This window comes from Lemur catta, chromosome 15, assembly GCF_020740605.2.
Source record: "Lemur catta isolate mLemCat1 chromosome 15, mLemCat1.pri, whole genome shotgun sequence".
NCBI lineage: Eukaryota > Metazoa > Chordata > Mammalia > Primates > Lemuridae > Lemur > Lemur catta.
Window position 1 is genome coordinate 52,501,645 of NC_059142.1, and position 27,605 is coordinate 52,529,249.

Consider the following 27,605-nt stretch of genomic DNA (forward strand, 5'->3'; position numbering starts at 1 on the left):
AGCTCACCTCCTCCCACTCTGCAGTCCCCATCATCCCCGACATCCCCATTGTGGACGCCCAGGGTGGGGAGGACTACGAGAGCTTCCTCATGTACAGCGATGACGTCCTGCGCTCCCCGTCCGGTAGCCAGAGGCCCAGCGTCTCCGATGACACTGGTGAGTGGGCCTGGGGTCTACGGGACAAAGGTGTGGGTCTTGGGTACATGGTGGGGCTGCCACTGGTGTCCAGAGAGAGCAAAGGGGCCGGCGGCCACAGAGCACAGAGGTCGAGACTAGAAGTCCCCTCTCAGCCTCAGACAAGAGCTGTGTATGAGGGCACAGGAACATGTGCCCGGGTGGGGCGGATGCACACAGGCTCGTGCAAGGACACACCGCTTCAAGAGCACGAGACCATGTGGCAACAGCTTTGTGACTTGAATCAGGTTCACCAGCTGGGCCATGGAGTCAGGACACTCAGGCCACCTCCGGGGGCAGACCTGTGTGAGAGGCACAGTGGGCACAGCCAGCGGGATCCCTGAGCACCACTGGGTGAGGGTGGGGGGAGCCAAGGCAGTAACACTGGCACGGGCTCTGTTCCTCCCTCCTTGATTCGAGGCACACTGTGGTGCAGAGTGTGCTCAGCTCTGTTGTGGGGCATTGGATAAATCACTTACCCTCTCTGAGCCTCAGTTTTCTGATCTACATAATCACACAACACCATGATCCTCCCGGGCCCACTTATTTGTATTTTCTTCCATCGCAGCCCTGCCTCAGGCCCCCCAATAAACACACTTGTCCCCTGGGGCTGACGGTAGAGCAGCGGGTAGGAATCAGGAGACTCAGCTCAGCTGCTACTAACACTACCTTCAGAGTGCTCCGAGGCTTCTGGAACTTTATCTGGGAGGCAGGCAGGGGAGAGATGACGCTCTCCGTTGTAGAGACGGGAAACTGAGGCTCAGAGCGGTTAGTAATGTAAGGGAGACCACACGGCTGGTGACAGCGCCCAGGCTCCCCCAGGCCCCTGCCTGGTCCAGGGCTGCACTGGCTCACGGCGGGGCCGAGCGGGGCAGGGTCTCAGGGTCGGCAGCGCGCAGCCCCCGCCCCGCACACACCTGGACCCGGAGAGCCGGGAGGACGGGCTCTGGTCGAGGCGCCGCCGGCCTCCGCCCGCCCGGCCCTGCTCGGCGCAGCCGCCCCCGCGCCCCCCGGCGGTGCCAACGCGGCCCTTCGTTGTTCCCAAGGCGGCGGCTGGAAGTTCGAGCCCCTGCTGGGGGAGGAGCTGGACCTGCGGCGCGTCACGTGGCGGCTGCCCCCGGAGCTCATCCCGCGCCTGTCGGCCAGCAGCGGGCGCTCCTCCGACGCCGCCGAGGCGCCCGGCGGGCCCCCGGACGACAGCGCCGACCCCCGCGCGGGGGACCCGGGCGGAGAGGGCGGCAGCCTGCCCCGCGGCGCGACGCCGGGGCCGGCCGGAGGTGACAGGCTAGCCCGGCCGCGCCCCGACCCCGCACCGAGGATCACTCGCGCCCGCCGGCTGGGCACCTGCGCTGCCGCCTGGCCTCACTTTGAGCCGGGCTGCCCACGTTGGTGTCCTGCCGGCCAGGGCATCAGCTGCAGAGGCGGGCTTGCCAGGGCACCCCCAGGGCAGGACTGCTCCCACGAGCGGTCACCCCTCCTTACCGCCTATCCAGCCGGGGGCACACAGCTTGAGAAGTCTGTTCTGCCCGCGGTACCCAAGTAGACCCAGCAAGGGCTGCAAAGGGCCGGGCGCGGTGGCTCAAGGCTGTAATTCTAGCACTCTGGGAATCTGAGGCGGGAGGATGACTCCAGGTCAGGAGTTCGAGACCAGCCTGAGCAAGAGTGAGATTCCGCCCCCCCCCCATCTCTACTAAAAAAATAGAAAGAAATTATATGGACAGCTAAAAATATATATAGAAAAAAATTAGCTGGGCATGGTGGCGCATGCCCGTAGTCCCAGTTACTCAGGAGGCTGAGGCAGGAGGATCACTTGAGCCCAGGAGTTGGAGGTTGCAGTGAGCTATGATGATGCCACTGCACTCTAGCCTGGGCAATAGAGTGAGACTGCGAGACTCTGCCTCAAAAAAAAAAAAAAAAAAAAAAAAGAGGGAAGTCTTTGGCTTCTCCCCAGGGTGAGGCTGACTACAGGGGCAGTAAGTCCCCCAGCTAGAGCCAGCTGTGCTTAGACTATCCATACTGGCAAGCCAGAGGACATGGGCTGAGACCCTTGGACTCCTCCAGGGACGTGGGGCCTCTGTCCCTGGTGCTTTGAGGGAGACTGGTTACATTTACACAACGGGCCCGAGGGTAAGCAATCCCAGGAATTCCCAGGGCCACAGCCCGCCCCAGGGGCTCCAGGTCTGCTGCAGGCCTGACCAGAGTGAGTGACCCTGCTCTCCCCCTGCAGAGCACCTGGTAAACGGCCGGATGGACTTTGCCTTCCCGGGTAGCGCCAACTCCCTGCACAGGATGACGGTGGCCAACGCGGCCTATGGCACCCACCTGAGCCCACAACTGCCCCACCGAGTGCTGAGCACATCGTCCACCCTCACACGGGACTACCACTCGCTGACCCGCACAGAGCACTCACACTCGACCATGCCCAGGGACTACTCCACCCTCACCTCCCTCTCCTCCCACGGTGAGTGACCTCCGCTGATCCTGCGTGTCTTCCAGCTCCTGGAGGCTCGGGCAGTCTGCCACCCCCAGGGCCCGTCCTCCAAAACAGACACGCACACGCGCACACACGCTCCCTGCTCCTCTCACTCTCCTTTTGTCCTGCCCTAGGCCTCCCTCCCATCTGGGAACACGGGAGGAGCAGGCTCCCGCTGTCCTGGGCCCTGGGGCCCCGGAGTCGGGCTCAGATGAAGGGGTCCCCCCACTCCAGGGGCACACGAGATTCTATAATCCTCGTTGGGCAGCCAGCAGCGCCCTCATGGGGCCCAGGTAGTACAGGGGTGGCCCTCCTGTCTCCACGGCTGTCCTGCTCTGCTCCACGTCATCCAGCCACCACGGCAGCCACCACCTGTGCTCACTGCTTCACTCTCCATTCCATCCACAGGACCCTGCCCACCCACAGGAGCTAACCACCTGCCCCACCCTCATCCGTGCTGATGCCTAACACTGCCTCTGCCCTTCGTGGGTGCAGGGCGGGGACAGAAAAGGGCCAGGCCAGCTGAGGAGGGGATGGGCGTGGGGGTTGGCAGGCTCACGGGGCTCGCCCTCTCTGGGCACAGGCAGGGCCGGCACCCACTCTGAGAACGTGCGGGAGGTGCTGGGCAGCCTGGACAGGGTGTTGCAGGGGGAGTGCGTTGCCAGCCAGCGGTCAGTTGTAGACGCGCCAGCTGAGAGGGAGGTCAGGGGCTGCACTGTGACTCCTACCAGAGACCCCAGCCCCTGCCTCTCAGGCTGACTGTGGTCTCCTGTCTCCAGACTCTCGGCTGACTTCTGGTGTGCCTGACACCCCCACCCGCCTGGTGTTCTCCGCCCTGGGGCCCACGTCTCTGAAAGTGAGCTGGCAGGAGCCCCAGTGCGAGCGGGCACTGCAGGGCTACAGCGTGGAGTACCAGCTGCTGAGTGGCGGTGAGGCACGGCTGCTGCTGGGTGTCGGGGTAATAGCCCTGCAAGGCTGGCCCTAGGGTGACACATGGGGCACCTCGGCTGTGTCAGGTCCATTGGGCACTAACCCCTCCACCTGCCTTTCCAAGAGTATCTCTCACCCCATCCTCCCCTTCATTGCCTCCCCTCTCCTGAGGCCACCACCCTGGGGCTCTCTCCTGGTCATTCCCTCTGCTAGGTTTTGCCTAATAAGGCCTCCTTGGCCCAGGGACCCAGAGCCTTGATGGTAACTGAGAAATGGCACTTTTCTGGGAAGACACACTTGAAGCAGCATGACCTGGGCCCCTGGCCAGGGCACAGGATTTGGCCAGAGCATGGATGGGACTGCAGGCTGCATGCATCTCTTGCATAGTGCACAATCTGAACAACCAGCCATACCCAAAGTACTGGTTGTACTATACCCAAAGCACAGCCAGTCCTGGGCGGGTGATGACCAGGTCTTAATTGCAGCCTAGGGAAGAAGGGGATTAGGCCAGGTGTGGGAGTAATGCTGCTCTATTGTCTGCCTGCACCTCACCCCACAGGTGAGCTGCACCAGCTCAACATCCCCAACCCTGGTCAAACCTCAGTGGTGGTGGAAGACCTCCTGCCCAACCACTCCTATGTGTTCCGCGTGCGGGCCCAGAGCCAGGAGGGCTGGGGCCGAGAGCGCGAGGGGGTCATCACCATCGAATCACAGGTGCACCCGCAGAGCCCACTCTGCCCCCTGCCAGGTGAGTTGGCCCCTCACCCCCCAGCCGCCCCCATCGGGCCCACCCCCCGCCCACACGCTGACATCCTCCCTCTGCTGTCCCCAGGCTCCGCCTTCACACTGAGCACGCCCAGTGCCCCAGGCCCCCTGGTGTTCACCGCCCTGAGCCCAGACTCACTGCAGCTGAGCTGGGAGCGGCCACGGAGGCCCAATGGCGACATCCTCGGCTACCTGGTGACCTGTGAGATGGCCCAAGGAGGAGGTGCTGCCTGCCTTGGGGGCAGGGGTGGCCAAGGCAGGGGTGGAGAGAGGGCCACAGAGGCTGAAGGCATCTTCCCTGCTCAGGGCCAGCCACCACATTCCGAGTGGACGGAGACAACCCTGAGAGCCGGCTGACAGTGCCGGGCCTCAGTGAGAACGTGCCTTACAAGTTCAAGGTGCAGGCCAGGACCACCGAGGGCTTTGGGCCAGAGCGTGAGGGCATCATCACCATCGAGTCCCAGGATGGAGGTAGGCACCTGCCCACTTCCTCGCCCCCAGCCCTTCTCTGGCCACGCCTTCTCCTGGCACCACCCTCTGACTGGCCGATCCGCGTGCTCCAGGCCCCTTCCCGCAGCTGGGCAGCCACCCCGGGCTCTTCCAGCACCCACTGCAAGGCGAGTACAGCAGCATCACCACCACCCACACCAGCACCACCGAGCCCTTCCTAGTGGGTGAGTCACCGAGGGGCAGGGGATACTGGCTCTCCTGGGAGCACAGAGCTAACAGACAGACGGGCAGGGACGCAGGTAGAGTCCTTCAATGCCTCTTCCCCCACAGACGGACTGACCCTGGGGTCCCAGCGCCTGGAGGCAGGTGGTTCCCTCACCCGCCATGTGACCCAGGAGTTTGTGAGTAGGACGCTAACCACCAGTGGAACACTCAGCACCCAGGTGGACCAACAGTTCTTCCAGACCTGAATCCCCAGCCCCACCGTATGCTGGAACCTGGGCCCCGTCCCCACCTCTTTTCCCCGGTGCCGCCTCAGCTACTTCATCCTTGGACCCCTGGGGGCCCAGCCCCGTCGCATGCTGATCCCAGGGCTAGCGCCTCTGGCCACAGAGCAGGAGCAGGTGTCTTCTGGGAGGCATGAAGCGGACAGAGGTCCCAGAAAGCCCCTCTGGCTGCCCCCACTCTGGGCCTAAACCCATTTATAACCAAAGAACCAGGACCAGCGTGACAAGGACAAGCATTTAATAAAATATTTTGCTACTGCCTGGCCCCGCCCTGTCTATTCTTCCAGGGCCTGAGAGGTGCCAGCCCACCGCCCAGGCACACACCCACCTCTGGAGGCAGGCGGTACCATGGTTGGAGGCACAGGTTTATTGAGCGCCCAGATGTCTGCATCTGGGTGGGCGCCGGGCACAGAACTGCATGACTTGCCAGGCCCTGTGCCCGCTGTGTGCCGTCTGGAGACGCCTCCTCACAGGCGCAGCACCTTGGCGCCGTCAGCTGCTTGAGAGAGGTAGAAGGTGGCGGTACCCCCGTACTGCTCCTGGGGACAAAGGGCTGGGTCTGAGCGACGGGCAGGGCCCTGGGAACCCACCTCTCCTGCCCACCCAAGCCCTGGTGCCCACCCACCTGTATGTGCTGCATGGCACGGGGAGCAGAGGAGGCCTCCAGCAGCGTCACTGTGCAGCCACCAAAACCACCACCTGTCATGCGGCTGCCGTAAACCCCGGGCACAGAGAGTGCGGCTTCTACCAGCTGGTCCAGCTCAGGGCAGCTCACCTCGTAGTCGTCCCTGCAGAGGATATGGGAGGGGTGGGCCTGGGACCAGCCTGTGCCCGGGAGGTGTGGGGCACCCGAGGGCCTCACCTGAGCGAGTGGTGACTCTCCACCATGAGGCGGCCGAAGGCTCTGTAGTCCCCGCGGCTCAGGGCGGCCGCTGCCTGGGCTGTGCGCCGGATCTCGCCGACGACGTGCCGCGCCCGCCGGAAGCCCTCCTTGCTCACCAGCTCTCTGCCAGCTGGGGAGGGAAAGCGGTGGGCAGCCCGCCTCCCAGGGCCGGTGCACTGGGGGAGGGCCCGGGATGGCTCCGGCAGTGGCCCTGGCCGGTCACTCAACAGTGAAGGGGCAGGGGACATGAGGTGTGGGGCGCAGGCCTGCTTGTCTCAGGCTCGGTTCTGAAGAGCCCCTTAGCGCCTGCCTGCCTCAACTGCAGGACGGGACACCTGCATCATTCGGGTGCACTGAGGAATGGAATTCGGTGCTTTCCAAGGTGAGCGGGACGCTGCTGCCCACAACAGAGCAGGACAAAGAAGAAATTCTGCTGATGTTTACGCAGGAGCAACATGGAGCCTGAAGGCTGCTGCTCCAGGGGGACAGGGGGCAGCAGGCTGTCCCACCTGGCTCAAGCTGAGGTGGGAGGGCAAGCTGAGTGTGCATGGGCAGCCCTGAGGGCCAGAGGCCTCTGCTGCTCAGTTCTGTGGGCCACAGAGGTCTGGAGCAGAGGAGGGACAGAGTGAGCACCCCGCGCAAGAGGCCTGAGCTGGGAGAAGTGGGCGCCAGGAGCCCAGGTGGCAGCCAGGGACTGAGGGGCGTGCTGGAGGGGGAGGAAAGGAGAGACAGCAGTCAGAGGCAGGAGTGGGAGGGCAGCCTAAATGGAGAGGAGGCAGTGAGCACTCAGGTGACTCAGGTCTCAAACAGGAGTGGCAGGGTGAGGAAATCACAGACAAGGAAAGTCAGGAGAAGCCTGTGGGGAGGAAGGACGATGGGTTCAGTTGTTGGTGGGGTACAGGCTGCAGGACCCGAGTTGGAAACGCAGGGCTGCAGCCAGGACAGCGGGGGGCTGCGGGCTGAGTCCTCAGTGGTGGCCAGGGCTGGGCGCTGAGGACAAAGCCTGGGGGAGGCACCAGCAGATGGCCAAGGGGGAGGGGAGCAGCCCTGGGAGCGCTGTCAGGGCCCGGACGGGAGAGGAGCAGGCAGACCCGGAAAAGTAAGGAGTGGAGATGAGATAACGGGGCAATGTTTTGGGAGGGAAGGAAACTGAACATGTTCCAGAGGCAGAAGGGAAGGAGCAGGCAGAGGACAGGAAGGAAGGCAGGTGCAAGAGAAGGGGCGGGGGCTGCTAGGGCAGGACCCTGGACCAGGCAGGGGCAGCACTGCTCCTTAGTTAGCAGGAGACCCAGGAGAGGTGTGGAAAGACTGGGGTGAGGAGGAGGGACACAAGTGCTCAAGCGTGAAACCCTGGGCCAAGGTCATCTACACAGAGCAGGCAGGGCACGTCTGAAGGAAGGGCTGCCTGCAGAATGTGACAGTTCACAAAGCAGGACAGGACGGTCCCTCTGGGCTGTCCAGTGTCCCTGAGATGGGCACATCCACACTACCAGGAAGCACACAACTCCTAGTGTGGGCGGCATGGTACAGTGGCCAAGAGCATGGGCTGTAGAGCTAAGCTGTCTGGGTTCAAATCTCAGCATTGCCTTACTATAGATTCCCCATCCATCAGAAATGAGAATGGTAAAAGTATCTGCTTTACAAAGTTTCAAGGGAATTAAACAAGTTAGTATTTTTATGTCCTTAGAACTCTTAAACAGACTACCTTCCTGGCCATGTGTAGGTATCAGAAACCTTAAGAATACTCCCTGGGCAACATAGTGAGACCCAGTCTCTTAAAAAAAAAAAAAGACATACATAAAAAAGCTTGTCACAGCATGAGATGTATCAGAAAACAGGTAAGCAAATGACAGAGCACCTGTCTGAAATATGCATTAAAACTCCATGTTCATGATGTACCTTTTATGGCATAGGACAGGACTCTGAGATAATATTAAGTAAAAAAAGGGCAAGTGACAATATTGCATATACTCAATTTTGAAAAGACAAATGTCAAAAAACATGAGAAGAAAATATGTGACAATAACAGTGGTGATCTCTGAGTAGTGGCCTTATAGCTTCTTAGTTTCTACTTGGTACTTGTCCACATTTCCCACAATGGAAATAGGATTCTCTGATTAGATTAAGCCATTTTAGGATTTCAGGCAGCCCTGCTGAGGTTGGAAGCCCAGGTTTGCAGGGTCTGTGGGGAGTGGAAGAGCATGGAGGGAGGCCCCAGCGATCTGGGCTGCCCAGAAGGGCCAAGGCCATGCTGAGGCGCCAGCAGGGAGCCCCACCATCTCTGGGACAAAGCGCCCCGGCCAGCTCTCACCCTCCAGCTCCTCCAGCTGCACGTCCCGAAGGCTCTCCTTGCCCAGTGCCCGGGCCACTTCTTCACACTGGCGCCGCCGCAGGGGGTACTCGCTGGAGCCCAGGGAGTGGCGGACGTTGGAGTTAGTGATGAGCACGGCCAGCTTGGGGTCTGAGAGTGGCACCAGGCTTGTCTCCAGGGACCTGGAGTAAGGTCAGAGTGGGGAAAATGATAAGGCCAAGTGTCTGCTTGCTGTCCCAGGCAGTGGACACTTCACCCGGGAGCTCCTGAGCAGGAGGTGGGAGGGCACGAGGGAGCCCTGACCTGCAGTCAATGAGCAGCGCGTGGCCTTTCTGCCCCAGCAGTGCGATGAGCTGGTCCATGATGCCACAGGGCACCCCTGCGAAGCTGTGCTCGGCCCGCTGACACACCTGGGCCCGGGCGGCTATCGCCCCTGGGTCTGCAATACAGGGTGAGGTGGGCAGGCTGGGGCCCAGGAGGGGACACAAGGGGTGGGCTGGTGGGAGAAGCAGTACCTCCCATGATGCTCCAGGGAGATTTCCACCCCTACCCCCACCCAGCCACAGAAGCCCTGGCCACCAGGGGACCTCAGGGAAGGAGGGTTCAGTCAGGGGCTGGGGCCCAGGTGGTACCTGGGCAGAGCTGCTGGAGGAAGGTGTACGTGGCCACTTCCAGGGATGCTGAGCTGGACAGCCCACCCCCTAGGGGCACTGAACTGACCACCACTGCACTGAAGCCAGGGAGTGGGGCAGCTGTGGGGGAAGGAATGGGTGATGGTCAGATGGCTGCCTGGGAGGATGGGCACAGGAAGGGCTCGTGTCCCAGGAGGAAGGCAACAGCCTAGCAGCTGCTCCCAGGGCGACTGTCAACTGTCAGGGGCTACCACCTGCTGGGTCAAGGGGCCCACCACCCTCCATTTTCCCACTCTCTGAGATTGCTGGGACCGTGTTCCTAGTTGTCCCCCTGGGGTTTGAATCCTGGCTCCTCCAATCATGTAACAGGAAAGTTTCCAGAACCTGTCGCAGCATCAGTTCCCTCATCTGCACAATCCGATGCTCCACCCTGCAAGCCTCCCACGGTGTTTTAGATGACTGAGTGGGCTTTGTCGCTGTAAGATGACACTCCTAGTACCAGCATGAACCTGACCCAGGCCTGGACCCCATACCTGGGTAGTGCTGAATCACTCCCTTGACATAATTGGCCCATCGGGGGGTCCCAGGCTCCAGTGAGCGCTGGGCTGTGGGCAGCGGAAACTGCAGCCGCTGGGGCTCATCAGCATCCTCAGAGGTGGTGAGAAGAGAGACAAGCCCATCTGCTCGGGGACTGCCCACCAGCATTGTCACCAGCTCCAAGGCCTGGAAGAAGAGACAAGGACCCACTGATGGAATAAGCCCCCTCCAGCAGACAGTGACATGCCCTCCAGGCTCAACCTGAAGGAGAAGTGGCATGGCTCAGGGAGTGAGCCTGGGGGATTGAGCCCCGCCCCCTGGGTCTCCAGGCCGGGCTAGCTGCAGCCAGAGTGAATTGGACTCTGCCCCGAGCTGTGGGGCCAGGGGTCGGGCAAGGGGTCGAGAGAGCTAGCTCAAATGGCAAACAGATCAGGGAGTTCCAATGCCTTCCCATTTGGGGGTGGCCTCGGATGCACCCGCCCCACTCACTTCCCAAGCTGCACAGTCGGGCGGGAAGAGCCCCAGGTTGAAAGCTGGGAGGCCTCACTCTACTCGCAGGCCCACCAACAACCAGCTCTGTGACCTTGAGCAGGTCACTAGCCCTCGCCCGGCCTCAGTTTACTCCTCTGTAAATCGAATGGCTGGGCCAGGAGGCTGAGAGCTGTGTTCGCCCAGGTGAGCAGTTGGGGGCCCACGGTGGCCAGAGGTCCGGAGTGTCCCCCTCTGCGTCGGGCACAGGGCTCCACAGTTTAACGGGCAAACGCTCCCAGGCTGGGGGCGAATGGCAGCAGCCCCCAGAGGGCGGGCTTGAGCGCAGAGGCGTCCGCTCACCCTCTCCCAGCTACTTCCTCGCGATTGCCCGGCTTCCTCCTTTCGGACGTGAGAAGCCGCCCGTGCCCGGGTCTCCCCCGTGTGCTCGTCCCCGAGGCTCGGCTGCCCGCCCCACGCCCCACGCTCCACGCGGCGAGAACGCGCCGGCCCGCGCCCGGAGAACCGCCCCGTTGGCGGACAAGCCGGCAGGGGCGGCTCAGGGGCTCCCCAGCGCAGCCCCTCACCATGGGCAACACCAGGCCCTGGTTGTAGTCCGTGTGCTCCCCGATCAGGTTGACGCGGCCCGGCGCCGCCACGGCCAGTTCGGGCTCGGCCCCGAACTCCTCCCGGAAGGCCCGGCGGGCCTCGGCCAGCAGCTCCGCGACCGGGGGCGGCCTCGCTGCAGCCATGGCGCTAGTGCGGAGGTCGGCGAGGCCGCCAGGCTCAGCCCCGTGAGCGCGGGATGCTCGGGGCGGGGCCGCACGCACCCGGTGCGCACATTCCCGCCCCCACCGCCCCCGCCACCCCCGCGTCCCGGCGGCCGGACGCCCCGCCCCGTCTGGCCCCGCCCCCGTCTGGCCCCGCCCCCGCCCGCAACTCCGGTCCGAATCCGCCTGCTGGGCCCGCGGCCCCGGGAATTCTGTGTTCCGGGTAATTTCCTTCTCTCTGGACTTTGGGGAAAACCAGTGGGTACCCGCTCCTGTGGGAGCCCTGAGTGGCACTTGGCATCACTGGGAGACCTGGCCCTGGTGCCTCTCCGTGTGCCCTCACCTCACCACCACCACACGCACAGCCAGGGGTATGAACGTGGCCACCGGCAAACCTGGGTTTCCCAAAGGGATCTCGTAGGTCCTCAGGGCCAGCAGCTGTGAGAGGTCACCAGCCCCTGATCTTGGCCTCCAAGAGGGTGGCCTGGCACTCAGTTTAAATAGAGATAAGGACAGCCAACTTTGGTGGTGACCAGAGAGTCACTTTTTACATGCTCCTTTTCCAGGATAATAAACAGCTCCTGACGGTGGAGCAATGAGCCCAGTCCCTCCTCTAAGGACCTACCACAGCTGCCAAGGCAGGTTGTGCTGTTGGCCCCAGCAGGTGCTTCCTCAGCCCCGGAGCCTCGGTCTCAGATGTGTAGCCATGTGCCCACTCCTTTCTTGGCAGTCTGCATCCTAAACCTTCAGGCTGGCCCCAGTCCCTGCCTGGATGACCATCCACAACTGCCCATCCCATATGAGACCTTGGAACAGAAAGGCGGGAAAAGCAGCCTGCCTGGGCTTAGGGTGGGGGCTGTGTGGGGAGCTGTGGCCAAGGGTGTAGCTTGGAGGTGCCATGGCTCCGCACTTTGGAATCCAGCACTTTGGGAGGCCGAAGCAGAAGGATTGCTTGAGGCCAGGAGTTTGAGGTTGCAGTGAGCTAGGATGACGACAGGGCACTCTAGCCAGGACACAGAGCAAGACTCTGTCTCAAAAAAAACCAAAATCTTATTATATGACCTAGCAATTTCATTCCTAGGTATATACTCAATAGAATTGAAAACATAGGTCCACACAAAACCTTGTACAGGAATATTCATAGCAGCACTGTTCACATTAGCCAAAAGATGGAAACAGCCCAAATGTTCATCAAAGATGTGACCACAGTTCTCAGCTCATGACTCCCACATCCCTTGTTACAGTCTTTTATTGAATTTTTTAATTTTTTATTTTTTGGAAACAGAGTCTAATAATACATTTTTTGTAGAAATAGGGTCTTGCTATGTTGCCCAGACCGGTCTCAAACTCCTGCACTCAAGCTATCTTCCTGCCTTGGTCTCCCAGAGTGCTAGGATTACAGGCATGAGCCACCGTGCCCAACCTCTTGTTACAGACTTTTGTTATAGTGTTGGGGTGCTTTAGTCCTCAGAAAACAACCTCTCTCTCCAACCTTCCTCTGCCCTCCTTTCCCCTGCCTTTCCATAAAGAAATTCTATGCCCTGCCTTGTCTGGTTGTGGGTCATAAGACCCCCATTTCAGAAGGGGTCCTGCCCCACACCCTGCAGGAAGGATGCTGCACAGAGAGGCCAAGAAGAATCTGAAAAAAAAAAGGGGGGGACATATGGATAAACTAAATGTGGCATAGCTATACAACGGAAATTTTTTTTTTTTTTTTTTTTTTGAGACAGAGTCTCGCTCTGTCGCCCGGGCTAGAGTGAGTGCCGTGGTGTCAGCCTAGCTCACAGCAACCTCAAACTCCTGGGCTTAAGCGATCCTCCTGCCTCAGCCTCCCGAGTAGCTGGGACTACAGGCATGCGCCACCATGCCCGGCTAATTTTTTCTATATAGATTTTTAGCTGTCCAAATCATTTCTTTCTATTTTTGGTAGAGACGGGGTCTCGCTCTTGCTCAGGCTGGTCTCGAACTCCTGACCTCGAGCGATCCACCCACCTCGGCCTCCCAGAGTGCTAGGATTACAGGCGTGAGCCACCACGCCCAGCCACAATGGAAATATTATTAAGCCAAAAAGAAATGAAGTACTGATACGTGCTACAACATGTACGAACCCTTCAGGAAAAAATTAGTCTTTGGAAAAATAAAAACCATGGATGAACCTTGAAAATACTATGGTAAGTGAAGGAAGGCAGTCACAAAAGACCACCCATTGTATGTCCAGTATAGGCAAATCTACACAGACAGAAATTTAATTAGTTATTGCTTAGAACTGAGGGAAGCAACAGGGTCATAGCTAAAGGGTGCTGGGTGCTGGTTTCTCTTTGTGGTAAGAAAAATGTTCTAAAATTGGCAATGGTTGAACATATCTGTGAATATACTAAAACCATTGAGTTGTACACTTTAAATGGGTGAATTGAGCAGGGTGCGGTGGTTAGTGTCAGTAGTTCCAGCTACTCGGGAGGCTGAGGCAGGAGGATCGCTTGAGCCTGGCAGTTCAAGACCAGGCTGGGCAACATAGTGAGACCCATCTCTAAAAAAGATAAAATTAATAAAATAAATTCTTAACAATGGGTAAATTGTATGGTACGTGTATCTCAATAAAACTGTTTAAAAGTTAGGAATAGGCTGGGCGCGGTGGCTCACGCCTGTTTTCCTAGCACTCTGGGAGGCCAAGGCAGGAGGATCGCTTGAGCTCAGGAGTTCGAGACCAGCCTGAGCAAGAGCGAGAGCTGTCTCTACTAAAAAATAGAAAGAAATTAGCTGAACACCTAAAAATATATATAGAAAAAATTATCCAGGGATGGTGGCACATGCCTGTAGTCCCAGCTACTCGGGAGGCTGAGGCAGGAGGATTGCTTGAGCCCAGGAGTTGGAGGTTGCTGTGAGCTAGGCTGATGCCACGGCACTCTAGCCCAGACAACAGAGCGAGACTCTTGTCTCAAAAAAAAAAAAAAGGAATGGAATGAGCTAATCTTCGTAAAGTGCCCAGCCAGCACCTAGTACTTAGTAAGCACAGTAAATGTTTGCTATTATTATCAGTTGTCCATTAATTCAACAGGCGTTGTTGGGCTCTCCTGCGTGCAACTGACCAGAAAGATAAAAAGCCTCTGGTGCTCACGGTGTGGCAGACTTGGCCACAAATCTGCCCCTCCGACTGAGATAAAGGCGCTGAGCAGTACAGCTTCCTGCATAAGGGAGGAGGGAGGAGGATTTGAAGCCCACATCTTATTTTTATTTCTGTTGTTTCATTTTAATTGAAAACACGCCCATTTGACCGGTTTTCATCCTTTGTATTGTTTCAGTTTTTCTTGAAAAACCTGGATTTGCTCTAAGGGGAAGCATATCCATTTGTTCAAGATGGACTCTGAAACATTGATTTTATTGGGGAGATGTGTTTACTCTCTTTTTTCAATCCTGTCTACTGTGTTACCTGAAATTTGTTCAAAAGGAAGTCTACTTTGACCTTTGACCCTCCCTCCCATTTCCTGGCCAGATGTCACAGGGTTGGCAGAGAGGTGGCACTTTAATGGGACAGTGCACTCTAAGGTCTGTCCTCTGCTCTGCTGGTTGGGAAACTTGCTTGCATCAGCACAGCGAGAGCCAACTGTCACATAGGCTGAGGCGTCGTGATAGAATTCCCAGTAATATCCATTATAGGGACATACTGTTCAGTGGTAGCAATACCACACCACCCGGGCTGTCTGGCAACCCAGACAGGTCTAGAGGTTGCTAAGGAATTTTGTCCAGGCCACGGTGAGACCTAGCCTAATACTGAGGACAGGCACTCCAAGGATGCCTCTTCTCTGCTGGAGCCCATGTCTGTATCCCACATTAAAGCCAAATTCTCACCTCTTGGGGCTATCCTTAATTTTTCTTTTTTAAAATTTTTTTATAGAGACAGGGTCTCCCTATGTTACCCAGGCTGGTCTCAAACTCCTGGCCTCAAGCGATCCTCCCACCTCAGCCTCCCAAAGTGCCAGGATTACTGGTGTGAGCCCCCGTGCCCAGCCAACTTGGTCTTTCTTCATGTGATGAAGGTCTGTACACTTGATGCAGTTCTGGCTTTGCAGCTGCAACACAGCCTGATTACCTGATGGGACTTGGGTCCACATCTCCCAAACTGACATCTCTGAAAACATTTGCTCTCAGGAAGTTGCTCACCAGCTCACCACCCATTCTGGGAGGTTCTTTTTATTGTTGTTCCCAAAGAGTTACCCTATTTCCTGATTTGGGCTCCCTTTGTCCTGCTGTAATATTAATAACAGCTTCTATAATATTGATAATGCTAATACTGAGCATGCGTAAGCCCAGATCTCCCGGCTGATAGGCTGATATCCAGCTAGAGTGCACGTGCAGGGCAGTACTGGTTGGTCAGCACATGTAACACATAGCTTCTTTTGTCAAACACTGTTTTCTGGGTTGTTTTTTTTTTTTTTTTTGAGACAGGGTCTTGTTTTGTTGCCGGAACTAGAGTACAATGGGGTCATCACAGCTCATGACAACCTCCAACTCCTGGGCTCAAGTGATCCTCCTGCCTCAGCCTCCGAAGTAGCTGGGTCAGGTGTGAGCCACCATGCCTGGCTAATTTTTGTACTTTTTTATTTTATTTTTATTTTTTTAGAGATAGTGTCTTGCTGTGTTGCTCAGGCTAAATACTGTATTTTCAAAGTCACCTGAGAACTTGCCATATCCAAGCTTTGCACAGATTGTTTAATTAAATCCTTACAACCTGAACCTATGTACCCCCATGATGAGCTGAAATTAAAAAAAAAAAAAATTAAATCCTTACAAGCATCCTGGGGAGGCACTCTCATCTCACAGATGAAGAAAGGAGGCAGAGATAAGTTAAAGAACTCATCTGAGTGGGACAACTGGGCCTGGAACTTGGGTCTATCTGACCCTGAGACCATTTTCTCAGCCACTACCCTGTCCCCATGAGCACCCTGGACTGCTGTAGCCTCTGCTTATGAAAGTCTCAAGATCTGAAGCTCAGCCTCTTAGTGAGGGACAGGAAGGGCAGCTGCTCTCCCAGACCACTGGAGCCCCAGTTCCTTCATGGAACACTCCCAGTTTGGAAGCCAGGCCTGTAACCAAAGCTCTTGGGAACCAGACTGATTGTTTGCCACCTGTGCCAGGAGCAGATCCAGTCAGCTGTGCCAGGGGTGGGGGCTATTTGGTTTGGTCAGCAAACATGCCTGGAACCTCTGCTGTGTGCCAGGCATGACTCCAGGGCAGGCAAGACTCAGTCCCTGCCTTTGGAACACCAGAAACTTCTCGTCCCTTCCTGTCCTCAGATGTCCCTGTTCACAGAAGTGAGCTGCAGGCCTTGTCTTTATTTGGTGTCCCTACTCTGTCCTTGAAGTTTCTGCCCTCTAGGCTGACGACCACCCTGTTGATGGCCAGGGAGTAAGTCCACACTTACAAGATGCAGCTGACAGCTCAGGGCTGAGGCTGTCTGTTCTTGCACCTCTCATTGGCTGGGAAGCTGCTGGCTGGCACTGCTGCTGCCCAGGCCCCAGGCCCCTGGAGGCGGGCAGGAACTGAGGGCAGGGAGCAGGGGAGGGAGGGGCCTGTGGGCTGCAGTAGGATCCTTGGGCCCATGACACCTGGGCCTTGGCCCCAAGCCCATCCTGCCCCCTCTGGACCTCCTTGGCCCAGTGCTGGGACACGGGAAGGTGTGTGTCCAACATCAGAGGTGGGAAGGGAGTTGAGGTTAATGGAGCCCAGGTACCTCCTCCATGTGGACATGCGGAGTCCCTCAAACACCCCTCAGCAAAAGGCCACCTGCCCTAAGCCTGCAGCCCACCTGCCTCTCCTTCTCAGAGCCCTCTTGTCACTGGTCCTGGTGGTGTCTGAGAGGGACCTCTTCCTTTCTGCCCACTCTCCATCCCACCATGTATATTCCCAGAACTGCAGCTTCCTGGGCTGGAGCTAGCAGCTGCCAGTGAGATGGTCCCAGACTCTGGCTGTCCGACCATATCCCTCCCTCTGCACTGCTTTCCAGATCGTGTGTGGCCTCCAGGGGCCACAGACCCCTCCCCTTGCTTGCCCAGTAGGGGGTGACTGCAGAACCTCTCAGCTTCCTGCATGGGAGAAGGGCAATGGGTAGATGGGGAGGTGGACAGCCCTCCGCTGCTCCTAGGTGTGCCTGACCTGCAAGACTGGCCCCTGCTGGACACTGGGCATGTGTGCAGGTGAAGATACCAGGACAGGCTGGGGCACATGTAGAAGTCCTGTGACACTCTGCTTGGAGAGATTATGGTGTCTGAGTGGGATCATTGACTGCCAGGGGCTGCTGGGCAGTCTGCCGGACCACAGGGAGCAGGCGTCCCTCAGGGGGAGGACACCAACCTCTGGCCCCTCCTTACAGCACAGCCCCTAGCAATAGAGGCCTTTTGCCAGCCCCTCTGTGGTGGGCTGCACCAGCTGCACCCATCTATGCCTTCCTCATTCCCCAGACCTGCTGACAACAGCATCAAGGAGCCAAAAGACCAGCCACCGCACCCTCCATCTTGTCCCTGGGGGTGCTGTGGGATTTGGATTGGCAACTTGGGCAGGGGCCTGGTCCTTCTTCCCTTCCTCTAGGCTTGCCTTTGGGAAGGCAGCTGGAAGGCCAGCTTTTCTGCAGAAGTTGCTGGCCAGAAGCTAGGTGCAGCTGGCTGGAGTGATCCAGACTGGTGACATCCTTGAGATCAGGGCATCTCCCTGAGGAATGCCCACAGGGGACAGGTAGGAGCACCACAGGGGTGAGGGATGGAAGAGGCTATGAGGGCCCAGGAAAGGTATAGCCAGCTCAGCTGCGGTGGGGCTGAGGGAAGTGGGCTGATTCCTTTGGTAAGGTGACAGAAATGCTCCCACTCCAAGGGATGGGGAGACAGCAGTGGGGCCAGGATGCCAGGGTGGAGGCTCAAGGCTCTCATGCCCAGTGGACCACAGCACCCCCAGTAAGACAACAGCTGCAGGAGTGAAAACTGTCCACCTGGCCCTTCTCTGGGCAGGCTAGATTGGCCACAGGCCTGAGGCTCTGAATCTGAACGCAGGCTGGGAACATTTGTGTTTCCTGATGATTCAATTGCAGACAGCTGACCATGTTGCACCTGTTCCTCCCTCTGCTGGCCTACCTGAAGGTGATCCAGGAGAGAGGACTTGCTTTCCAACTGCTGCACACACCCCAGCCCTGACACCAGGCAGGAGGCAGTATTTGGAAGGAGCCAGGTAGGAAGAGCTGCAGCAGGGACCGCTGTTGGGGAGAGCTGAGGAATGATCCAATAAATAAATGAGTGGGAAACTATACTTTTCCAGTCTAGCCAGTCAGCTCTGGGGCCTGTTTCCCTATACATTTAGACATTGCCCAGGTGGCAACAGAGGTCCCTGGTTGGGGGAAAGTAGCAGAGTGGGGAGGTCTGGCTAGCGGTAAGCAGTGTTCCTTGCTGGCCTCTCTTGGGCCTGTTCTTCCCTCTGGCTGACGCTTCCTAGTCCAGACCAGTGTGGTGGGCAAGTTGGGGAGGGCTGAAAGTACCAGAGGTCCTTCTGGCTCCCAGAAGTTCTGAACCAAGCGGTCTCCCTTGTCCTGGACACCCTAGCCAGTGCCCTTAAGGAAGACGGCTAGAGGCCAGGTGTTCACTCAGAAGTTGCAGCCAGGCCAGAGGCTAGGTTCACCCTCAGTGAGGAAGCACCTATTGCCCTCCTTCCACACTTGGTTCTCATCTTTCTGTTCAAGCCTCCTCTCCCGTTACACAGTTACACTTAACTATGGACTCCTGGGCCCATGTTCCTGGTTAAAATACCCTTATTTAAGTTTAAAGAAACAAAACAAATTCTTATTTACAAAATTGAAGGTAGTATAATTAGAAATCTAGTGGGATAAGCACTTTGGACCCAGCTTATTTTTCTGAGATCTGTCTTTATACAAGATTCATTACATCCCCAGCACATATCACCATGCTATAATTAGGCAGGATGACCATATAATTTGCCAATCGAGACAGTTGACAGTAAACAGAGGCACAGTATATACATACGTATCTATTTTATTAGAGACAGGTCTTGCTACTTTGCGCTGGCTGGAATGCAGTGGCTATTCAGTGCACTGTAGCCTGGAACTCCTGGCCTCAAGTGATCCTCCCGCCTTAGCTGGGACTACAGGTCTGAGCCTACGCACCTGCCTCAGACACACTAGAATACAGGAGTTCCACAGGCATAAACTAGCACTGTCCTGGGCAGCAGCTAATAATCACCTTAATAGGGACTTATTACTGAATGTGCTTCCCCTGCCAAGTCAGTAGGCAATGTTTTTCAGACACTTCCCCAATTTTGTTCATAAAAGAAACATCATTCAAATGAAAACCATTAACAAGAAAATCTTGTAACTTCAAAAACTTTATTTTTGTCTTATCCATCAAGGGCACAGGATACCTTCACCAGCTCCAACTTTTGCTTTTCTCCTTACAGACTCTGCTCCATTGCCCTTACCCAGGGATATCCTGTATGGGCAGCTTCTGAGAACCAAAAAATATTTTGCCTTCTGGGTTAAGTGTACTCCAAGTGTGGAAGTGCAAGTTACACCATTTAAGCAGCAGATTCCAAGCTGCCCAATAAAATCCAAGAACCTTCTACATCAGGATGCAGGCTGGGCGAGAAGGTTCACTTGCATCACTCACTTGGGGTTATCACAGGTACTAAAATAAGCTATCACCATGGCTGTTTCTCTGCTTGGGCTTTCAAACGCTCCAAAGCACAGCACATTCCAATGTCTAGGATGTCTCATTCAGAAGCACACCTTGAGGAAATTGTCAGAATGGGTGTGCTTGTTACAGATCTGGTTATAATGGCTTACCTAGAAAACCAGTTCATTATTGTTGTGTTGGATTCTTTGACATCTGCATCTCCTATATAGAGAAGACTGACTCAAGTTACCAAGACCCCAAAGACAGCTACTTTCTCTAGCCTCCTAAAGCCCCTTAAAATTTGAAACTAGTCCAACTTTGATTTTTTAAAAAGCAATTTTAATAGGCCAAGGTTTTCTTTCTACAGAGCTACTGGCTTCAAACATATGGAATGCTTTAATAACTGGTGCCTCTTACGGCCACGTCTTGCTGACATTTATATATACTGCTTTAGTAGTGGCCATCACTACTCCAGAAAACTGGTTTCACACTGAAAAGGTGGCTTAGACCAACAATGAATTCTACATCTGTGAGACTGTGCACCATGGGGGTGGGCAGCAGGCAGAAAAGCGTATTAATACATCTTAGGCCCACACTGCAAATATGGCAGTATCATGGTATCTTTTTAGAGCAAAGAGTTGTTTACATGCTTTCTATAATCATCTTTGTAAATAAAAGGTTTCGTTGTCTACCAAACAAAACCTGAAACCTAAGCTCAAACACTAGGACACAAAGAACCTAAAGGATGTATTAAAGTTTTGTATATTCAATCTAGATTTTTGACACTTAGTTGGATAAACAAGTTTATTCATAAATTTAGCCAACATACATAATTGGCCTAAAAACTTCAATAGAAGGAAAAATTTTAAAACCACTTGGAAGGCCATCTCTAAGTGATTTTTCCAGGACAGTAACCAGATGTAACCTAACCCAATACCATCTTAACCAGCAGAGGTTCAATGAACTGGAGTTGTGTGCTCCTCCCCTACAGCAAGTTTACACTAAGGGTTATAATACAAACTCCACAAGGAAAAAAACTTAGGAATCGTCTCCTCTTAGAGGAGCAAAACTCAACCTAGTTATGAGAGACCAACCACAACACAATGAAAAGCTGCACTAACTAGTTCTTCAGAATATTAGTAACAGATGATGCTGGTGTGAATAACTCGTATTTTATTCTAGAGCCCTTATAAATAAAATCCCCCAGTTAGTGTTTGCATTATCAGCTAGAGGGTTAGTTAACATGTGGTAGAATGAGGACTTAAGCAAGGTATAATGCACATAGCATTGTATTACCATGAAAACAAGTGCAGTCTAGTTAGGAGAAAACCAACTGGACTCTAAATTACACACACCTTAATGACAGACTCCCCACCACTTGTGAATGTAAAACATTTAATTTAAAAATGTTGACACTACAATATATAAAATAGCTATTATAAATGCACATAGTGTATTCTATAGCTGCCAGGTTTACTTTTTTTTTTTTTTTTTAAGGAAACTGTAAGTTACACTGTGGTTAAGACTTGTATCTTCACCCTTGAAAAAGCCCACATTCTATCACAGTGATGTATGGTCAGACTTAACAGCCCCAATTGTTAAACACTTGGATCAAGTCATAACCAGTTTTATTGCAAAAGGACCCTGTACACATTTATCAATTCTAGTACCTTAATAGCTACCCAACAAGTCATTAACATACAGAAACATGCATCATGAGAAGCAAGAAATATCACCCATCCCTTCTGCATATTAGCAACTTGTCACTCCTGAGCAACAGCGCTCACATCACTGAGGTCTGTGAACAGTCACTTTTCGCATTCATCCTGAGTGAAAGATGGAATGACTTAAGTACAAATGCAACATATTATAAACAATTTCTTACAAAAAAAGTCACAAATTAAACCAAAGTATTTTACAGAATTTACTACAAAACGCCATAAAAACTGCCTTCACTTAAGCTCTCTCCCCCCGTATCCGGCGAGCCAACTGGATGTCTTTGGGCATGATGGTGACTCTCTTAGCGTGGATGGCACACAGATTAGTATCTTCAAACAAACCCACCAGGTACGCTTCACTAGCCTCCTGTTGAGGACAAGAGTCACACCATTAAACTCCCTCCGAGGGGAGAAGCCCACAAGCCCTCCTCCCGCGCTCCCGCCTTTGTCTTCCTACCTGAAGCGCACCAATGGCCGCGCTCTGAAACCTCAAGTCGGTTTTGAAGTCCTGGGCGATCTCCCTCACCAACCTCTGGAAAGGCAGCTTCCGGATCAACAGCTCAGTCGACTTCTGGTAGCGACGAATCTCTCGAAGCGCCACGGTGCCGGGCCTGAAGCGGGCAAAGGGGAGCGTGAGCGGACACCGAGGCCGGCGCGGGAAACGCGTTACCGCACCAAGCCGGCCGCGGCGAGTCATTGTTCGCTTTCGGCTTCGCCTACCTGTAGCGATGAGGTTTCTTCACCCCACCGGTAGAGGGGGCGCTTTTCCGGGCAGCTTTGGTGGCCAGCTGTTTGCGGGGGGCTTTCCCACCAGTGGATTTACGAGCAGTCTGCTTGGTTCGAGCCATTTTCTTTTACCTAAGGAAGACGCCCCAAAAGTGAGTTCGCGTGGCACTGGCTCCGGGCCGCCCCCTCGGTTGTCTCCCTGCGTGTGGGGGACAGCTCCGCGCCTCGGCCGCGCCGCGAGTGCCGCCCTCCCGCCCCGCCGCGGCAGATGGCCGAGGGCCGCCGCCTCCTCCCCCTCCCCTAATGACTCAGGCTGCGAGTGGAGCAGCCTCCCCGGGGAGGGGGGGCGCGGGGAGGAGTCACTTCCCTCCCTCGACGGGCGGCGGCCTGACTGCCCGGAATGCGGCGTCGGGGCCTCTGAATCATCACCGGGAAGGAGGAGGAGACGCAGTTCCGGAACGAAGCCCCGAGGAGGAACTTCCCGGCCCCACAGCCGAGGCCAGCGGCCCGGGCGGCCCCCATCACTCGGCAATCCGCTCCCAACGGCCGCGACTCGCGGCATCAACGGCTGGCAGAGTTTCACATCACGGTTGAACCCGCGAACGCTTACCCAACGCCGAAGTCTCTGGCCACTTCTCAGACCACCGCGCCGCTTCTGCCGCCCACTGAAGAACCGCAGTCGCAGAGCAAAGGAAAGACGCCCTCCCAACCAACGACCAAACCGCTCTGCGCTCCAAACCCCCCCGACGTCTGCGTTTTTATATCCACGCTTCACGCTGCGTCTCTGCGTCATAGAGCCCTTATTTGCATACACCAACGACTTTTTCCATTGGTGGACGCCTTCGCCGACGCGCTGACATCCCCCGACACAAAGGCCGTGCTTCGGCACCGTTCCTTGATTGGTGGGTATCCAGGCCGCTCATTGGCTGTTAAAGTGGCCTAATGATTGGATGGGTGAAAGAGGAATGGACAAATCAGAGCTTAGTACTAAGCGGCTCGTCTGATTGGATAAAATGGAGCTATGTTTGGATCCTTCCCTTGGTTCCAAAGCTCTACAATAGAAAGTCAATGCAAATGAATTGCACTGGTCTCTATCAGGATTTAAGAAAGTCAGATGGGAAGGAGCCTAAGCTTATGTGCATCAAGCAAATAAAATGCAGGAGAGGCTAGTTTAGTGAAGATTTGTAAATATTTTCCAATGTAAAATAAAATGTGTTCCTTGGATTATTTAGTTTTCATAAGATTTCGATAGGTAAGTACATAGCGTGAGAATTAGAATTCAGTAAATCATATTACATATTATCAAGTATTTTTTATATCATGCACATACTTTTTTTTTTTTTTTTTGAGACAGAGTCTTGCTCTGTTGCCTGGGCTAGAGTGTGTGGCGTCAGCCTAGCTCACAGCAACCTCAAAGTCCTGGGCTCAAGCAATCCTTCTGCCTCTGCCTCCCAAGTAGCTGGGACTACAGGCATGTGCCACCATGCCTGGCTAATTTTTTCTATAGAATTTCAAGTTGTCCAGCTAATTTCTTTCTATTTTTAGTAGAGACAGGGGTCTCACTCTAGCTCAGGCTGGTCTTGAACGCCTGACCTTGAGCAATCCTCCCGCCTGGACCTCCCAGAGTACTAGGATTAACAGGCCTGAGCCACCGTGCCCGCGAGCATGCATATACATTTTTAACCAAAAAGAAGTTCCTTTGTTGGTGGGCCGAGGAGGGGTAAGTAATAGATACAAAGAAACAAACGTCTGCAAGAATAGGGTCTCTTTTTAAAAAAGAAAAGAAACATCAATAAATGATTTTACAAGTACTGTTTTATATGTTTTTAGACTGTCACAAAATATTTTGTGAATTCAATATGCTTAGAGTTAAACAAGAAGTAATAACCTACTAGGAAACGTATTTCTTAAATTATGTAATTTAACTGAATGAAATGACTACATCCAGAAAGGAAATAACCCTACTATAGTATTTGTGTGTCCATAAGGAATAAATGAAAGATAACTAAATATGTGCCCTTGTGTTGAACATTATACCCTGGCAAGTATTACTTCTGAAGAAACATGACAAATGTGTAAAAATGCTAATTCCTACCTTTGTCTAAATGTCTTGTATGGACTACAATATTCAGTTCTCCAGATGTCTCAAGTATATAAAATCCCAAAGTAGGCTTAAGGTAAGACCAGCCAAGCAAAAGCCAGAAAATTGAAATAGAGCCTTGGACGTTCTACACCATAGTTCTGACTCTTGGTTCACCGAATATTTTAAATTGTTAAAATAAAAAGTAGCAGAAACAGGCACATATAGATTTCAACTCAGGATTATTGTACATAGGTACAAATACCACAATATTTACTTGCCACACCAAAAGGTCTGTGTCAGTATCAATAGTGAGAAAAAAATGCACAAATTGAAACAGCTCATTTTTGGCTCAATTTCTCATACCAAATTCCTCTCATTATGTCAGCCTTCTGAATCTTAACATGCACAATATGTATTTAATCATGATATATTTAACCTTTTATGTGATAACCAACTTTCATTTCTGCCTTCTACTCAAAACTTTGGAGGTAGGGAAAAATTACCCTATTTCATTCATGCCATGCTGAGAAGAGAAACTAAGATGGAGGCTCATGCTTTGTTCTCAGAACCAGCTAAGATACAGGGGACTGTTTAGATGCACACAGGAGGCTGTCAAATGCTGTGGGATTCAACCAAAACACACCTTGTCATCTTTTTTTGACTACTCAAATGGCCTGGGGGAGGAATGCTTCTAAATTGACCAGCCTTTGTGTTCCACGGTTTTTCTAGGCGATATAGAGCCCTGTCATTTCCATGCCTCTGCTATTTTCCTTCCAGTTTTGCTAATTATTAGAGAGAAACTAAAACCATTCCAGGAGAAACAAGGTATGGATTTATATTCATTCACTTGAGGATTAGTGGAAATAGTCTGCCACTCTTACTTGGTAGTCATACAGGTATGTTTTTCCTTTTCCTAAATTGGTACTGGGAAGGAAAAGCAAGAGAAAAAAGGGGTAAGAACTGAAAATGTCTATACAATGAAAACAATAGTGAATGTGATGCAGCATGTAGGCTACCGTCCTAGTCAGTTCCTGTTCTGTCACCAATTTACTGAGTAACTTTGTGCAAGTTAATTAACTTCTCTGGGTTTCAGTTTCCTCTTTTGTAAATTAAGCAGTTTGGATGATATCATCTCCCACTTCTTCCAGTACACATTTACTCTGAAGCTCATGGTATACATCTATTATTTAAAATCTAGTGCTGAGAACTGCATTTCTCCTGTCAAATCACACAGGTATTTTGGGAATAACATATAAATGAATTACCTGGATTTAATCCTAGGATTAAAGCAGTACACTACAACTTTTATTTGTCTTTTTGGAATTTTTCCTTTTCAAACGCCCCTAGTGGCTAAACAATTGACTTGGCCTGTTTAGCAAATAAGTTTCTCCACTCTGTAAACTGACAATTTGGCTTCTGATGTGAAGTAACTCCGAGCTAAATAAAATAAGTGTGTGTCACTCTTAAACACTAAAAATTTTCCATTAGCCCCACCATCCTTCACTCCTAAGGTTATTCGGAAAGTGTTTCTTCAATGAGACAATCATTAGCTAACATAATTCCATCTAATTAAATGTAAATTAGAAACAATGGATTTGAAATAGATTCCATTTGGAAAAGTTAAATGTCAATTGTTCAAATATCTATGAAAAACATTCTAAAGCTCACAGAATAAAATGTCTATGTCTAGGGCAACTGGCTTATTTTATAAACCTAAGAACTTTGGCTTTGGAAGCGAACAGGGCTAAGATATTTTCCTAAGTAAAAAGACTAACGTCCTAATAAGGAACTTAGAGTGGATAATAACTTGCATCCCTTACTCAAACCCAGGTCTTTCCTCTGGACACTATTGTGATGCTTCTCAACACCCCTGCAACTTGTCAGTGTACCTCAGAGACTATTCTAGGCGGAGATTAAATTCTTCCTTGGCCCTTAATGTACTGGAAACAAGTTGGTCAGGCCAGGTGTCGAGTAGAGAAGGGACCCAAGTCGTGGAGTTCCAGGTTTCGGGGTTGGTAAAGGCAAATGAAGCGCCTCGGCAAAACCGCGTGAACAGCACTGTGTAGTGCAACTCTTCTTTAGCAAAGCTTTCTCAAGCTTACTTCCAGCAGGCTGACTTTCTTTCATGCCTCTCAGGTTAGTCCGGCCGCAGGGATGAAGAGGATGTTGGCGGACTCCAGGTGTTTGCAGTTCAGAGACCCAGAGTTAAGCACCGACAATACAGATTCTTAAGCCTTGTTTGGAGGCACTGCTCCGAGCCGGCGTTAGAACCGTGCCCGAGGTGTACTAAGTATGGAGGCAAGGTAATTATTACACTGTTGGCAGTGAAATTACACTTGGAACTGTTTCGCAGAAGTCATTAGGGCCTCCCTAACTCTAGGGCCCTTCTACTCCAGGAACTCCAATTTCAAGGAAAGGCTTCCCTATGAAACTGAAAACGCGCTGGTAAAAAACGAGAACCGCGACCGAACTGCAATTCCCAGAAGCCATCGCCAGCCGTCAGCATCCGGGACACCGTCTGCAAAGATCCCTGGGTATTGTGGTCCCGTGCTTCGCCAGCAACCCTCTGCCGAAGGTAAAATTCCAGCCGAACACAGGACCACAACTCCCAGCAACCCTTGCTGCCGTGTGGGGGGTCTTCACGTTCCCGTGGCGCGGCGCAGGCGCACTGGGCCCTCGGCGCGGACCGCGCAGACTGAATAATAAAAGGGGAGCGGCGAAGAGGCAGGAAGACAGGACCATGTCGAAGGGCCCCGGGCCCGGCGGCTCCGCAGCTTCCTCGGCGCCCCCGGCCGCTACCGCTCAGGTGCTGCAGGCACAGCCCGAGAAACCGCAGCACTACACGTACGTAGAGCCCCCTCCCGCCGCGCGCGCACGCCTGACGTCAGCGGCCAGCGTGAGTCACGCGCGCAGGGAGAGCGCGAGGCGGCCTCTTCCTCCCCCCCTTCCTCCTCCGGCCCGGCCCAGACCGGTTCCAACCTGCTGGGGCCGGTCCCAACTGCCTCTAACTGCCACCATCCTCTGGTCGGGCCGTGGGGCGGGAAACTCAGCCCCAGCCGCCGAGTCGGGAAGGCGGGAGCTTGGGATGCGGAGTGCACACTCCTTAGGCTAGGCCTTCGAGGCCTAACTGTTCCTCGGACCATAAAATCACAGTTCTAGGCACTTTGGGGGCAATACGAAGTCCAAGACACGACCCAGACGAGTTCCGTAGGGGCCAGCCCTAGAATCACCTATGAAGGATGCTTAGCGTGAAGTCCCGTCAGGAAACTCCAGGCAGTGTGCACAGGAGGCTTTTTGTGTCCTAAGGCCTGTAGGTTGTCCACGAGGGCCACCCTTGCTTGAATTCACTTAAACAGTCGATTTAGATAAACATTCGAAGACGAAATCATGTTGGTGCGTGCCCATGACCATTCCCCTGGCGGGCTGTGCAGAGCCAGCCTGAGTCAAGGGACTCCGAGGGTGATGGGGGTCCAACTATGTCCCCAGGCCCTGCCAAAGTGTGGCATTAGTGGGAGC

At 53.9% G+C, this 27,605-nt stretch overlaps 4 protein-coding genes and 1 long non-coding RNA gene across 7 annotated transcripts in view; 3 read left to right on the forward strand and 2 right to left on the reverse strand.

Moving 5' to 3' along the window:
• The window catches only part of ITGB4 (integrin subunit beta 4), a 29,926-nt gene extending 24,369 nt beyond the window's left edge, over positions 1-5,557 (forward strand). The window contains exons 32-40 of one of the 2 annotated variants that reach the window (XM_045569936.1): positions 25-156; positions 2,402-2,635; positions 2,782-2,940; positions 3,427-3,576; positions 4,137-4,325; positions 4,410-4,565; positions 4,649-4,813; positions 4,906-5,016; positions 5,123-5,557. In XM_045569936.1, the coding sequence (XP_045425892.1) occupies positions 25-156; positions 2,402-2,635; positions 2,782-2,940; positions 3,427-3,576; positions 4,137-4,325; positions 4,410-4,565; positions 4,649-4,813; positions 4,906-5,016; positions 5,123-5,262 (1,436 nt within the window). In that variant the 3' untranslated portion in view covers positions 5,263-5,557. The remainder of the gene's footprint in view (positions 1-24; positions 157-2,401; positions 2,636-2,781; positions 2,941-3,426; positions 3,577-4,136; positions 4,326-4,409; positions 4,566-4,648; positions 4,814-4,905; positions 5,017-5,122) is intronic. The other variant, XM_045569937.1, reaches the window with a different exon arrangement.
• On the reverse strand, positions 5,520-10,973 carry GALK1 (galactokinase 1). Its single transcript, XM_045569938.1, has 8 exons — positions 10,717-10,973; positions 9,658-9,847; positions 9,125-9,244; positions 8,796-8,931; positions 8,493-8,674; positions 6,161-6,311; positions 5,924-6,086; positions 5,520-5,837 (listed from the first exon to the last, which is right to left on the reverse strand). Exons 1-8 carry the CDS (start codon positions 10,879-10,881, stop codon positions 5,766-5,768), a joined length of 1,179 nt encoding a protein of 392 aa, XP_045425894.1. The 5' UTR covers positions 10,882-10,973; the 3' UTR covers positions 5,520-5,765.
• A 9,379-nt stretch (positions 10,974-20,352) lies between these two features.
• Positions 20,353-22,890, reverse strand: LOC123650806 (histone H3.3A). Its single transcript, XM_045569940.1, has 4 exons — positions 22,617-22,890; positions 22,001-22,138; positions 21,738-21,891; positions 20,353-21,647 (listed from the first exon to the last, which is right to left on the reverse strand). The coding sequence occupies exons 2-4, from the start codon at positions 22,126-22,128 to the stop codon at positions 21,519-21,521; spliced, it is 411 nt and encodes a 136-aa protein (XP_045425896.1). The 5' UTR covers positions 22,129-22,138; positions 22,617-22,890; the 3' UTR covers positions 20,353-21,518.
• On the forward strand, positions 22,710-26,640 carry LOC123650807. Its single transcript, XR_006739493.1, has 3 exons — positions 22,710-22,908; positions 26,226-26,392; positions 26,486-26,640. It is a non-coding gene; the product is annotated as an uncharacterized LOC123650807 (long non-coding RNA).
• An 85-nt stretch (positions 26,641-26,725) lies between these two features.
• UNK (unk zinc finger) overlaps positions 26,726-27,605 on the forward strand; it is a 35,190-nt gene continuing 34,310 nt past the window's right edge. Inside the window, exon 1 of one of the 2 annotated variants that reach the window (XM_045569944.1) lies at positions 26,726-26,933. In XM_045569944.1, the coding sequence (XP_045425900.1) occupies positions 26,830-26,933 (104 nt within the window). In that variant the 5' untranslated portion in view covers positions 26,726-26,829. The remainder of the gene's footprint in view (positions 26,934-27,605) is intronic. The other variant, XM_045569945.1, reaches the window with a different exon arrangement.